The sequence below is a fragment of the Tilletiopsis washingtonensis genome, assembly GCF_003144115.1.
Source record: "Tilletiopsis washingtonensis strain MCA 4186 unplaced genomic scaffold FA09scaffold_20, whole genome shotgun sequence".
NCBI classification, from domain to species: Eukaryota; Fungi; Basidiomycota; class Exobasidiomycetes; order Entylomatales; genus Tilletiopsis; species Tilletiopsis washingtonensis.
Genome location: NW_020312017.1, coordinates 79,098 through 91,353, shown reverse-complemented (window position 1 = coordinate 91,353; position 12,256 = coordinate 79,098). Strand labels below are relative to the sequence as shown.

The 12,256-nt window shown below is 65.0% G+C and overlaps 4 protein-coding genes across 4 annotated transcripts; 2 read left to right on the top strand and 2 right to left on the bottom strand.

The window, feature by feature from the left end:
- FA09DRAFT_311441 (hypothetical protein) lies at positions 1-2,341 on the bottom strand. Its single transcript, XM_025740662.1, has 5 exons — positions 1,780-2,341; positions 1,466-1,717; positions 792-1,394; positions 618-711; positions 1-542 (listed from the first exon to the last, which is right to left on the bottom strand). The coding sequence occupies exons 1-5, from the start codon at positions 2,207-2,209 to the stop codon at positions 170-172; spliced, it is 1,752 nt and encodes a 583-aa protein (XP_025596052.1). The 5' UTR covers positions 2,210-2,341; the 3' UTR covers positions 1-169.
- Positions 2,342-2,604: 263 nt separating this feature from the next.
- FA09DRAFT_331736 (F-actin capping protein, beta subunit) lies at positions 2,605-3,983 on the top strand. The gene is made up of 4 exons (XM_025743160.1): positions 2,605-2,978; positions 3,044-3,305; positions 3,374-3,472; positions 3,793-3,983. The coding sequence occupies exons 1-4, from the start codon at positions 2,617-2,619 to the stop codon at positions 3,910-3,912; spliced, it is 843 nt and encodes a 280-aa protein (XP_025596051.1). The 5' UTR covers positions 2,605-2,616; the 3' UTR covers positions 3,913-3,983.
- A 1,752-nt stretch (positions 3,984-5,735) lies between these two features.
- Positions 5,736-7,698, bottom strand: FA09DRAFT_331735 (hypothetical protein). The gene is made up of 5 exons (XM_025743159.1): positions 7,543-7,698; positions 6,710-7,347; positions 6,580-6,651; positions 6,002-6,522; positions 5,736-5,945 (listed from the first exon to the last, which is right to left on the bottom strand). Exons 1-5 carry the CDS (start codon positions 7,625-7,627, stop codon positions 5,936-5,938), a joined length of 1,326 nt encoding a protein of 441 aa, XP_025596050.1. The 5' UTR covers positions 7,628-7,698; the 3' UTR covers positions 5,736-5,935.
- Positions 7,699-7,889: 191 nt separating this feature from the next.
- On the top strand, positions 7,890-8,879 carry FA09DRAFT_125079 (hypothetical protein). The gene is made up of 2 exons (XM_025739055.1): positions 7,890-8,287; positions 8,352-8,879. The coding sequence occupies exons 1-2, from the start codon at positions 7,965-7,967 to the stop codon at positions 8,773-8,775; spliced, it is 747 nt and encodes a 248-aa protein (XP_025596049.1). The 5' UTR covers positions 7,890-7,964; the 3' UTR covers positions 8,776-8,879.
- Positions 8,880-12,256: the final 3,377 nt, after the last annotated feature.

Here is a 12,256-nt window from a genome sequence, read left to right as displayed (position 1 = left end):
CGTCTCTCGAATTCTCCCCCCGTTCTCACTCGCTCTCTTCGGCCACCCCCTCACGTCCCATTATGTCACCTTACTTCCTCTCCGCGCGCGCAGCACACACATACGCGCCACGTTCCTCTCCTCACGCCCCCCACCGCAGCGCAATCTCAGACACCGCTTAACGACGTAATCATGCCGGGTGTGCGCTAGTCGGGTGGAAGCAAGGATCGTCGTTGCTATCGTGAAGGCGGGGCGAGATGCAGCAGCAGGAGAGAGAGTCGAGAACGTCGCGTCCTTGCGGCCAGACTATGCGCCGGGCAGATACTGCGATGTGCCACTCCGTGATCAGCCCACAGCCACTTTTCTTTTCTTGCCATGCTCCGCGCTGACAAGCCAGCAAGCAAACGGGCAAGCGCCAACTCACCTTGCCCGGGTTCATGATGCGGTGCGGATCCAGCATCTTCTTGATGCTCTGCATCAGCTCCACGCTCACGTCGCTCTTGCTGTAGCCGATCTTCTCGCCCTTCATGCGGCCCAGGCCATGCTCTGCCGAAATGGAGCCGCTGCAGAAAGAGCGAGGGAAGGAGAGATGTGAGCGGTGAGGAGGGAGATAGGGCCGCAGGGACGGCGTTACGCACGAAACTTCAGAGACCCACTCGTAGATGAAGGGCTCGAGCTGCGCTTCGGCTTCCGGCGTGAACTTGTCGGCGACGACGTTGATGTGCACGTTGCCTTGCGCGCGCGCGAGGAGCTCGTCAGCGCTCACGCGGGGGAGGGGGGGTGGGGGGCGCTCTGTTTTGGCGCCGACTCACCATCGCCAATGTGGCCGTATCCCACGACGGTGCTGAACATCTTGCCCTCGCCCAGCAGGCCCTTCTCCTCAAAGCGTGCCCGCAGCACCTCGACCAGCTCGTTCATCTTGTCGACGGGCATGCTCAGGTCGTACTTGTACACGGCGCCCGCGCGGTTGGCCGCCTCGGGAATGGCCTCGCGCAGCGTCCACAGGCCCGCAATCTGCGTCTCGTTCTCCGCAAGCACGCCGTCGGAGATCAACGAGTTCTCCATCAGATCCTCCAGCAGTGAGGACAGCTTGGCGTCGTCGTGCTCCTTGTTTGAGCCGCCCGTCTCAATGAGCACGTAGAAGGGATGCTTGGCCTCGAACGGATCGCGCACTTGTTGCGACGCATGGCCCTGCACAAGCGTCATCGACGCCGCATCGAAAAACTCAAACGCCGACAGCACCTCGCCAAGATGCGCCTTGACGCGCGGGAAGAGCGTCTGGATCGCCTCGAAGGACGGCAGCCCGAAGACGGCCACGTTGAACGCCGACGGCCGACGCGGCGTGATGATGGACACGCCCGTAATCAGCCCAATGGTGCCCTCACTGCCGATGAAGAGCTGCTTCAAGTCGAAGCCTGTTGTTGCGCACGTTGCGTCAGTGCCGCTGGCGAAGATGCAGGCCCCACTCTGCTGCTTGCTGCCTCACCGGTGTTGTCCTTGCGCAGTGTGCTCAGGCCATCCAGCACGCGGCCGTCGGGCAGGACAACCTCGAGGCCGAGGACGTTGCCGTGCAGCGAGCCGTAGCGCAGGAAGCGCAGGCCGCCGGCGTTGGTGGCGACGTTGCCGCCGATGTGGCACGAGCCCTTGGCGCCCAGGTCGAGCGGCATCATGTAGCCCTTCTCGGCCACGTGGTTGTCGAGCACCTCGAGGATGCAGCCCGCATCGGCCACGAGGGTGCCTGCAGAGAGCATGCACCACGTCAGCATCACATGGCCCACACGCCACCTGCCAGCGACTCACCGCTGATGGCATCGAAGCTGCGGATCTTGTTGAGGTTCGCCAGACTGATGACGACCTCGTCATACACGGGCACGCCGCCGCCCACGAGGCCCGTGTTGCCGCCCTGCGGCACGACGGCAATGCGCTGCTGCGCGCAGTACTTGACGACGGCGGCCACCTCCGCCGTGCTCTTGGGCTTCACCACGCACGCCGAGCGGCCGCGGTACTTGTTCATCCAGTCGTGGTTGTACGCCACGAGCTCGGCGGCGTCGACGGGCGTGACGCCGCACTCGCGCGCCGGCGCGAGCGTGGTGAGCAGCGAGGTGGCGGGCGTGGCGAGCAGCGCGGCAAGCTCGGGAATGTGCTCGGCGGTGAGCGAGGTGTACGTGCCGCTGAGCGGCGCCTCGGTGGCGAGGCGGCGGCGCGGCGGCTGCGGCGCGGCGGCGGCCATGCGCGGCGCGCGGCGGGCGACGTGAAGGGCGCGCGAGGCGGGCGCCGCGGCGCAGAGGCGGCTGCTCGAGGCCGCCGCGGCGGCGACGCTGCGCAGCGGCACGGCGGCGGCGCGCGAGGCGGCGAGACGGGGTGCGAGCGCGAACATGGTGGTGGTGGTGTGGAGCGAGCCAGTGGCAGACGCCGATGGCACTAGACTGGCTCGCCCTCGGTGGCCGAGGCCGCAAGTCCGGCAATGGCGGGCGTGGCGAAAGGCGGCGCTGCGAGCGTGGGAACGGCGGCGTCGCTCGCGCACGGCAGCGGTGCCCCGTGCGCACACGGCGCCCAGGCGGCGCGCGGCTCCTGGACCTGCTCTGAGCCACACGCACCTCCGCCTTGCCCCACCATCCCCGCCTCCTACTCGCCAGCATGGCCGAGCCCCTCGACCAGGCGCTGGACCTGCTGCGCCGTCTGCCGCCCGCCGCCGTCGCCGCCAACCTCGAGACGATCGTCGCCCACTGTCCCGCGCTGGCCGACGATCTCTACTCGGCCGTGGACCAGCCGCTTGCGGTGCGCATCGACCACTCGCCCGAGGGCGCCGGGCGCGAATACCTGGCCTGCGACTACAACCGCGACGCCGACAGCTGGCGCTCGCCGTGGAGCAGCACCTACGATCCCCCGCTGCCGCCCGACGAGGGCGACGAGGCCGCGGCAGAGGGCACGCAGCCCAGTCCCGAGCTCCGGCGCCTCGAGATTCTCGCAAACGAGGCCTTTGGCACGTATCGCCAGCTGTGCGTCTGTTTTGCCCTCTCCCTGGCACACCGCGCGAAGCTGACATGGTGGCTGCTGTGCACAGCTACTTCGAGACGGGCCTCTCCTCCGTCTATCTCTGGGACCTCGACCTGGCCGGCGCCTTTGCCGGCGTCGTGCTGCTCAAGAGCGACCTGGCCGCCGGCGACGTGGCCGGCGCATGGGACAGCATTCACATCTTCGAGACGAGCGGCAGCAGCAAGAAGCCGTCGTACAAGCTCACGAGCACCGTGATGCTGCGGCTCGGCCAGACGGAGAAGCGGGGCGAGGCAGAGGGCGTGCAGTTGGCCGGCAGCTTGACGCGGCAGGTGAGAGTCGAGAGACACTGGCGTCGGCGAAGAGAGAGAGACACTCATGGCAGTATTCCTGACAACAGGCAGAGGAGACGGCGCCTTGTCCAGAGCCCGGAGCGCACATCGCCAATCTCGGGCGCATGATCGAGGACATGGAGAGCAAGATGCGTGGGCAACTGCAGGTGAGTCTGGCGGCGAGAGAGAGCCAGGCGTCAGGACCGAGAGACGGTTAGGGCAGAGAGCGCAGCATCCGATCACGCGGCAGGACAGCAGAGTCTCCCTGAGAAGAAGGGCGGCCATTCCGTGCGGGATGACGCCGCGGACGGAAGGAGGCACTGTGGTCGCAGCTCTGCACGGGCAAGGGTGCGGCTTGCTCTCGACGTCCGCAGCCCCCTCCTTTGGCCCTTCTCCTTTGCACTCTGGCGTCGACTCCTTCTTCCTCGTCTGTCTTTCTCCGCCCCTCTCTGCTCATCCACGCTGAACCCACCTCGCCACTCGCAAGAACGTCTACTTTGGCAAGACGACGGACATTCTCAACTCGGTGCGCAGCGTCGAGTCGCTCGAGAAGAAGCGCAAGGAGCGCGAGCTGCAGAGCGAGCTGATGGGCCTCTGGAAGCGGTGAAGTTGCCGCCGCTGCACGCCATGCTGCACCACGTCGGTTAGGCCGGCAGGCGGGCGGGGAAAGAGAAGTGGGAGGGGACGTCACGAGCTAGAAATGGGTGGGTAATGACATGTTTCTTGACGAGCACAGCGCAGAAGGTAGATGAGTGGTGGTTGGTGGTCGTATGAACCGGTAAGAGAGGGCGACGAGTTCGAGGGTCCTTCGACGGCGCCTGTAACGGCGGCGTGCTGTGAGGCCGAGCGCAAGCGCGAGCTCGACTAGCTCTTGATGGCCGGTGGCTGCGCCATGGCGTAGCGTTATCGCTAGGAATAAAGAGGTGGAAGATGGAGAGGCGGCGCTTGCTATGGCGACAGCGACACTTGATGAGCGGATCGGAAAACGACGAGGCGAGAAGGATGACGAGGCGAGACAGAGCTTGAGGGCGCGCGTCGTATCAGGAGCGACGGCACTGAGGCTCGGCGGCGAGGCTGGAGAGGCGTCGAGACGAGACGAGACGAGATGAGGGGACAGAGACGCAGATGGGCCGGTCGAGAGCGGCGAGGACGGTCGACGTGTTGAGAAACGTCGTGTCGGAGCGCGAGCGAGGCGAATGAACTAGGCGACCGGGAAGCCGGAGGCGGTGGAACACGAGTTGAGCTGGAGACTATTCAGAGTCAGGGTCGCTCGAAATCGCTTCAGCGCACGCCGGCACCGGAAAGCGAGTGAGGTGGAGAGCGCGAGAGCCGTGGGCCGTGGAGAGGCATTGCGACGACGTGTGCACTCGCTTCAGCTTTGTGAGCCCCCGGTCTTACACGTCTCGTCTCGTCTGAGACTTGTAGAACGCCACGCCCCAGTAATCTGGCGCCAACGTTGCAGCCATTGCTCGAAATTTGATGTGCTCGTTGTTGAAGAAGAGCAGCTCTCCTTGCTGAAGGAGCACTTGAGACGTGCTGGACTGCTCGTTGTCGTGGAGCGTCACCAGCATTGTCTGAGCCCCGCAGTTGAGCAGAACGCCGGGCTGCTCATCGGCTTCCGGCAGGTCAAGCGCCCATTGTGGAGAGAAAACGGCGGCAAGCGACCAGAACATTTCCCCATGCGCCTGCAGCAGGCGCAACCATGTCAGCAGGTCTCTCTTCATAGGGCGTCTAGACTCACATCACCCTTTGCAGCCCCTGCTTGCCTCTTCTTCCACCGCTGTGCACGTTCTTGCAGTGCATAGCCAAACGTCGGATAGAGTTCCTAGCTCTGTTGCCTGCTTGCTTTGTGCGCTCCATCGCGCTCCTGCCTTCCGCATCGCTCCATCCGCCTAGCCCGGTCCGCCCGCATCGCGCAACTGTACCTAGGCTCCTCGCCGTCTCTGCACGCGGCCTCTAATCGCATTTCTTCCAGTCTCAGGCCACCGAGGTGCAGCCTTCGGGCGGAGTGCCCGTCTGCGCTTCACTGCCGTCGCGGCGCCCGGCCTTCGCACGCGCTGCTCGCCAGCGCCAGAGCGCAGGGCAAGAGCTGCAGGGAAGAGCAACGAGCCACGGGCGGGCGTGCACGTGCCGCTCGCTCTTGCTCACGCGCGACGCGTAGAATGCCGTGGGAACTGGTGTTGTCGCTGCTCAGGGTGGCGGCAGCTGACGACGCGCATGGGCCGCGAGCAGCGCTGCGCCCGACTTTGCGCTCTCGTCGCCGTGCCGCACACAAGACCCTTCTCTCCCGGCCCTTATCCCGGACTAAGTGCAACTTTTTCTCGTAGAAATCGCGCCTGCAGGGCGTTCTGTTTCACTCTTGCCGTCGCAAGCGCGCCGCAGCACATGGAGTGGCTGTCACTTTGCTCTCACTCGCACGCCGCCAGCGAAGAGAGGAAGAAACTGCGATTACTGGCGAGACATGCCCACGTCTGCCCACTCCTTGATCGACGAGTGCAGAAGCATGTGCTAGTGACGAGAACACGGGGCGCACGGTCGTGTGCTGCGGACGAGAAGGAAACGGGAAGAGAGAGAAGTACCGGCGGTGTCGGACGTGGCTTCAGCTTGCGCGAGGCTCGCGGCGGACAATCTCAGCGGGACCTGAGGCATGAACAGGGTAAGCACATTGCGCGGCGGCCCGCGCCCGAGCTGCTCACGGGCCGGCCAGGCGCTCTGCCCTTTTCTTCGCTTTGTGGCGGCGATCTGCCTCCTTGTTCTGCTCTACACGCCGTTCCTGAGCCATGATCCGCCGCATCTCCGCCCGCTCCGGAGCACGCCGAATCTCGTCGGCGATCTCGTCGTGGCGCTGCTGGCGCTGGACCGGATCCTCGCGCGCATCGCGCCGCGCGATGAATCGCGCCTCGCGCTCGTCGCGCTCTCCCTGAGCCACGATCTTCCTCATCGCCTCGCGCTTCTCGTCCTGCGTCGAGTCTCGCGAGTCGATGATCCGGTCGCAGGCCTTCATCTCCGCCTCCTCGGCTTCCCGCCGAGCGGCCCCGTATAGGCGCGGCTTCGAAGCGCCGGCCTTCTTTGCCTCCTCAATTTCCGACTGCCGCATGAACTCGCGAAGTTCTGCTCTCTCGTCCAGGTGCAAAGCGTACTGCGCGTATGCCTTGTCCTGTGGCGGCAGGCCCTGCGTGTAAGCCTGGTAATACCGACCATGAAAGATTGCGCGCATCTGGGCAGATAGTTGGTGTCAGGATGCGCTTTCGGCGACAAAATGCGGCCCGCTCACCGCCTGGCTGCTGACCGTAACCCCATAGCGACTTCGCTCTGCGGCATTCAGCATGTGGCCAGTCTTGCAGACCTGGGAGGGAGCAGATCTCAGCAGCACGCGTCGAAAGCCTGATGAGGCGCGCACTGACCTTGTTGAACGTGGACATGTACAGGTCTCGAAACAGCAGCTTGTTGAGGGGCCCAGTGAAAAGGCGGCCGTGAGAGAAGTCCACGCAGCGACGGTTGGCGCCGCCGGTCTCTTGAAGTGTCGCGCCGCTGAAGAGGATCACGAGATGCTCGAGGAAGAGCATGTTGAAGAGCCTCGTCTTCACCGTCTTGAGCTGAGTCGGGAGTAAGAACGGCACGAGGCGATGTTGGCGGCGCACTGCCGAGGAGAAGGCTTTGCGCAGTGCAGTTGCGTGGCCCTTGGAGCGATCGTAGGCGTTGCCCGTCTGCCCAAGGTAGAAGCCGCCGCCGGGCCTTGGGACCACGTAAACGCATGCGCCCAGAGTGCCCGGTGGCAGCTTGCCGGCCATCTTGATCAGCTGCGTCCGCGAGATGAGCGGAAGGTAGGATGCAGGCGAGCCGAGCTTGTTGTCGGGGATCGGGCCTGCCTTGGCAGCTGTAGCGGCGGCTATTGCTGCTGCCAGTACAGGCTGGGCGTCCATGGCCTCGTCGAAGGTGCGGCGGTAGGCCTCTCCACTCGCAAGCGCCTCGGGCGGGAACGCGGGAAGAGAGCCTTTGCGCGGCCGGTAGGTCACAGATGCGTCGTCGACGTCGAACAGACCTGAAACCCGTGTCAGCAACAATGGCAACGCTCCTCTTGTCCCCCTCCCCCTCCGCGCACAGGTCCCGCCTCACAGCAGAGCCGAGGCAGTGGCGCGACACTGCACTCTGTCTGTCGCTGCTGCGTACAAGCGTGACCGCTCCATGAAGCCCGCAATCACCACTGTCTCCTGCGCCCTCGCCTGCTGCAACGTACCAGTCAGAGCCGGCGTGTGCTGTCCAATGAAGCAAAGCTTGGCAAACGCTGCATCGTGACGGCAGGGATCAAGTTTGGGAGGCATGATGAGAGGTGAGGGTCAAGAGGGAAAGGGCGCAGCAGCCCCGCGTGAGGAGTCCGGCGCTCTTTCTCTGGCCCACTTCCGCTGGATCGCAATGGAGCGGCCGTGCGCGGCGACGAGCCAGAAGGTGCGTCAAGGCAGTCAAGCGAGCACGTGCCTGCGCCTGAAGTGACACGCCACTCTACACGCTGCGCGCGCGCGTCTCGTGCGGCTGCGCGCACGGTGCGGCTGCGCGCACAGTGCGGCCTGCTGCTGCCGCGCGCAGAACGGACAGCCGTGCCCCTCTCTTCACCACTCGACTGCACCAGCACCTTCTCTCTCCCTCATCCTCGCCGCACTCATGAAGAACAAGAAGACCGTGAGCCATGGCAGCGGTATGCCTTCTCGCGAAGTGCAGCACATTAGAGACGTAGCCATGCACGAGACCTTGGCTTCGCTGCCCGACACCTTTGCAAACAACTTTCTGACGGGCAGGCGCGTCCCCCCTCCTCACGAGTGCGACGGAGAGACAACTGAGACTGTGGATGATTGGGCTGCTCGGGCATTCGAGGCGCCACCTGCTAGGATGGCAGAGAGGCTGGACGCCTTCGAGTCAGCGCTTCTGCGAGTGCACGAGATGAAGAGGCCGTCGGCAGTCCCTGCAACGGTAAAGGCATTCAAGCTGTAGGTCACCAACGGCAACGCTTGTCATGCCATGCTGACATCCATCAGCTCCACCCGCCTGCAGAGGCTGGATATGTCTTTTGCGCTGCTGCAGGAGCCCTCAAGTAGCAAGGCGTGCATCGCTCGCGCCTCTAAGATGCCGTCGTTCAAGGACGAGAGCGAAGACATGCTTCTTCAACTGTGGCACAGCAGAGCCGAGACCCTTGAGGCGACGGTGCTCGACATCCGCCTCGCCGCGCGCAAATTTCACGAGGATCCCGCTTGGCGTGGAAACGGCAAGTACCAGGACCACAAGGCATGCTTCGATTCGGCGTACCTCGAGATGCGAGAGCCGCTCGCGGCTACAGACGCTCGTCTCCACGCCGGTCCGAGCAGCACGCGCGGTCGATCCGCAGCGGACGAGTCAGAGGACGAGGTTGTGGAGGCGTCGGCGGCCGCTGAAACGTCAAGCACCGGACGCCGCGCTGCAGGCAGAGCGCCGCCCTTGAGGCTCACTGCGCCCCCCGGCCCGTGAGTGCCAGGGCTGGCAGTATCTCTGACAGCTGCTGCACGCTCGCTGAACCTGTGCGCCGTGATCTAGGGCCGGTCGCCACCGCAACTCTGCCACCATGGCACTCATTGCCCAGCACGCGGGTGCGGCTCAGGCGGAGGGACTAGAGTGGACAGAGGAGGTCAAGCCCGGGGCGTCGGGCCGGCTCAAGGAGTTGGCGCGCCGCTTTCCGCGCTCGCGCCCGCAGTAGCTGTGACGCGCACAGAAAGATTGATCCGATCCCTTCTTCTTTCCAAGGCCCGTCGCTCGCTTGAAGAGCACTGCGCCATGCTTCCCTCCCTCTCACTCATCGTACGTGTCTGCGCCTGAGTCTGCGCTTCATGCTGACCGTGCTCCCTCGAGCAGCCTGACTCCTCTCGCCCGCTCGCCCAATCGGCACCGGCGCCGCGCTTCCTTCCCCTCCCATCCATCGTACGTGTCTGCACCTGGGTCTGCGCTTCATGCTGACCGTGCTCCCTCGAGCAGCCTGACTCCTCTCGCCCGCTCGCCCAATCGGCACCGGCGCCGCGCTTCCTTCCCCTCCCATCCATCGTACGTGTCTGCACCTGGGTCTGCGCTTCATGCTGACCGTGCTCCCTCGAGCAGCATGTCTCCTCTCGCCCGCTCGCTCGCTCGCTCGCTCGGTCCTGCGCCATGCCCATCACGGACTCGGCAAGACAGCAAGCACGACACGCATCGTCCCCGCTTCTTTCCTGCGCTTCTGCGCCCCCGCCCCCCTTCATTCTCTTCCCCTGTCGTTCTCTCGCATACGAGCCCCCACGCGCCTCTGTACTGCCGGGCCGCACCCGTCCGAGCATGATCCTTTCCAGCCCGCTCTTCTCCGACCGCCGCATTCCAACCCTCTTCTGCCTGTCCTCGTCGCGTGTGCCTCCGCTCGCTTGCGCAGCAGCACCTCCAGCACGGCATGTCGCACAAAAGATCGATCTGATTCGAGAGACGAGGGCGAGTGTGACGCGGGACATGCGAATTCGCGACTGGATGCGAGGGCAGGTCTGACTATTATGCATGCTCGGTCAGCCATTCGCACATCTCGTCGACATGCTTGCTGGCGAGACTGTCGAATCCGTAGATGTTGGTATAGACGAGCATCAGCTTGTAGACGACGCGGGTGTATGGCACCAGCTTGTGGGCTGCGGCGGCAGCGGCGCCAGGGCCCTGACGGCGAGAGTCAGCCGCGGTTGGTAGCTCCGTGGCTCCGAACTCACCTTCTTGTCGAGGCGGGTGTTGAGCGCAATGATTTCGTTGTACATCATGCTGAGCTTCAGCTCCTCACCACGGAGCCCATCGTTGTACAGCGCATCAAACTGCTTGTCGATCGTAGCCTTGATGGCAATGCGGTCCTTGTCCGTCCAATTGACGCCGTCTATTTTACTGATCTTGTACGAGAACTCGGCCATGTCCTCGGCCCGAGGCACGCCCCACTTCGCGGCAAGCTCCTTGGTGCTCTCGCCCTTGGCCTTGGTCTTGATTTTAGTCGTGCTCGCGGCCTTGCTCGACGGAGTGCCCGTGCGAGCAATCTTCGACGACGTGCTCGTCTCCTGCGCGGCAGCCTTGCTCGACGGCGTGCCCGTGCGAGCAATCTTCGACGACGTGCTCGTCTCCTGCGCGGCAGCCTTGCTCGACGGCGTGCCTGTGCGAGCAATCTTCGACGACGTGCTCCTCTCCTGCGCGGCAGCCTTGCTCGACGGCGTGTCCGTGCCCTTCGCCGCAACCTTTGACGACGCGCCCTTCTCCAGCGCGGTAGCCGTGCTCGAGGACGTGTCCGTGCCCTCCGCCGCGACTTTCGCCGCCGACGTGCCCTTCTCCTTCGCGGCAGCTGTGCTCGAGACTTCAGACGACCAGTGCACGCTCTTTGGTGCCGCTGGTGCCGGTGCATCGCGGGCCGGCACCGGCGAGGCAGGGCGCGAATTGTCGGCCGGCACGTCGCCGGGCGCGTCGAGCAAGGCGTCGGCCATGAGGGCCTTGTCGCACGGCGTCTCACCAGCTGCAGCTGCTGACGGCGGCGAAGGCGGGCGTGAGTCGATCGCGGGAAGGTCAGGGTCGGACGACGAGTCGTTGGCGGAGGTGGCGATGGGAGCGAGGGCGGACACGATGCCCGGTGCCGGCGCGTCGCAGGCCGGCACCGGCGAGGCAGGGCGCAGGCCAACAGCCGGTACGTTGCCGGGCGCGTCGCTCGAGCTGCGACGGCCTTCCGAGCCGTCGCACAGCATCTCGACTTCTACTGTTGCTGTCCGCTGCGGCGAAGATGGGCGCGAGTCGATCGCTGGCATGACAAAGCCGGACGACGAGTCGTCGTCGGAGATGACGATGGGAGCCGTGGCGGACGCGTGCCCAGAGGCCGAAGCCGAGGCCGAGACGGACCGAGCCTCGTTGGCCGGCCGTGCCTCATCGCACAGCATCTCGCTACTGCCTCCCACGCGCGGCGCAGGCTGGCCAGGCGTGTCTAGCGCCGTCGGGCGAGGCTCGGACCCGGAGGTGGGACGAGAATTGTCGGACATAACTTGTGCCTCATCGCGCCTGGTGCCGTCTCCTGCGCGCGGCGCAGACGAGCCGGTGAAGTGCAGCGCCGTCGAGCGAGCCTCGAGCTCAGAGGCACGCCGAGACTCGTCGGAGATGGGCCGTGCCTCGTCGCGCGACATCTCGCTGCCGTTCTTGTCGCATGGCGAGCGAGAGACTGGAAGAGATGCCCTCTGGCCCTCCTCAGGCCACGGAGCTGCGCTCTTTGCGCCGTCTGCGCCAGCTGCCTCTGCACGTGAGGCGGAGGGCGCAGTATGGTTCGCCGCGCTCACCAACAGTGAGGCGGCTGCGTGCTTCGACTCTGCTGCGCTTGACGCTGTGCCCGGCGCTGCACGAGGCAAGAACGCGCCCGTGCTTGCTGTGGTGTCGGAAGGCGAGCCCGCACTCGTCGCCGTGCCGATTGCTGCACGAGTCGAAGGCGATCCTGAGCTTGCTGCCGTGTCGATCGCAGGCGATGCTCCTGCTGCGATGCGCACTTCGAACTTGCTGGGCTGGTACGTTCCAGCCCGTCGTCCGCTTCTCTGTAGCGCGAGCGGTGTCAGTCAAACAGGTCAACGGAAATTGAGCAACAAGACGCCGCGGCGTGCTGGCGCCGGGCGAAGAGCAGAGAAATGCCACGAGGGTGCGGCGGGACGGCGCGAAGGGAAACAGCCGAGTGTGTCGCACGAAGCGAGCACGGCGGGACAGCGCGGAGCGAAGAGAGAAGGAGCCACACGAAGCGAGCACGGCGGGACAGCGCGGAGCGAAGAGAGAGAGTGCCAGAAAAAGCGCGGACGGCGTAACAGCGCGGCGAGGGAGGGGGTAAGAGAGAGAGAGAGAGAGTGCCACAAGAAGCGCGGACGGCGTAACAGCGCGGCGAGGGAGGGGGTGAGAGAGAGAGAGAGAGTGCCACAAGAAGCGCG

Bases quoted from the DNA above. Each gene is read 5' to 3' on its own strand.
- FA09DRAFT_311441 (XM_025740662.1), bottom strand. From the start codon at position 2,209: ATGGCCGCCGCCGCGCCGCAGCCGCCGCGCCGCCGCCTCGCCACCGAG. The intron at 1,718-1,779 runs GTGAGTCGCTGG...TGCTCTCTGCAG, and splicing joins CAGCTTCGATGCCATCAGCG to GCACCCTCGTGGCCGATGCG. The intron at 712-791 runs GTGAGTCGGCGC...CGCGCGCGCAAG, and splicing joins ATACGGCCACATTGGCGATG to GCAACGTGCACATCAACGTC.
- FA09DRAFT_331735 (XM_025743159.1), bottom strand. From the start codon at position 7,627: ATGCCTCCCAAACTTGATCCCTGCCGTCACGATGCAGCGTTTGCCAAG. The intron at 7,348-7,542 runs GTACGTTGCAGC...CACGGGTTTCAG, and splicing joins GCACACGCCGGCTCTGACTG to GTCTGTTCGACGTCGACGAC. The intron at 6,523-6,579 runs GTGAGCGGGCCG...CTATCTGCCCAG, and splicing joins TTACGGTCAGCAGCCAGGCG to ATGCGCGCAATCTTTCATGG.
- FA09DRAFT_125079 (XM_025739055.1), top strand. From the start codon at position 7,965: ATGAAGAACAAGAAGACCGTGAGCCATGGCAGCGGTATGCCTTCTCGC. The intron at 8,288-8,351 runs GTAGGTCACCAA...ACCCGCCTGCAG, and splicing joins ACGGTAAAGGCATTCAAGCT to AGGCTGGATATGTCTTTTGC.
- FA09DRAFT_331736 (XM_025743160.1), top strand. From the start codon at position 2,617: ATGGCCGAGCCCCTCGACCAGGCGCTGGACCTGCTGCGCCGTCTGCCG. The intron at 3,306-3,373 runs GTGAGAGTCGAG...TCCTGACAACAG, and splicing joins CCGGCAGCTTGACGCGGCAG to GCAGAGGAGACGGCGCCTTG. The intron at 3,473-3,792 runs GTGAGTCTGGCG...GCCACTCGCAAG, and splicing joins AGATGCGTGGGCAACTGCAG to AACGTCTACTTTGGCAAGAC.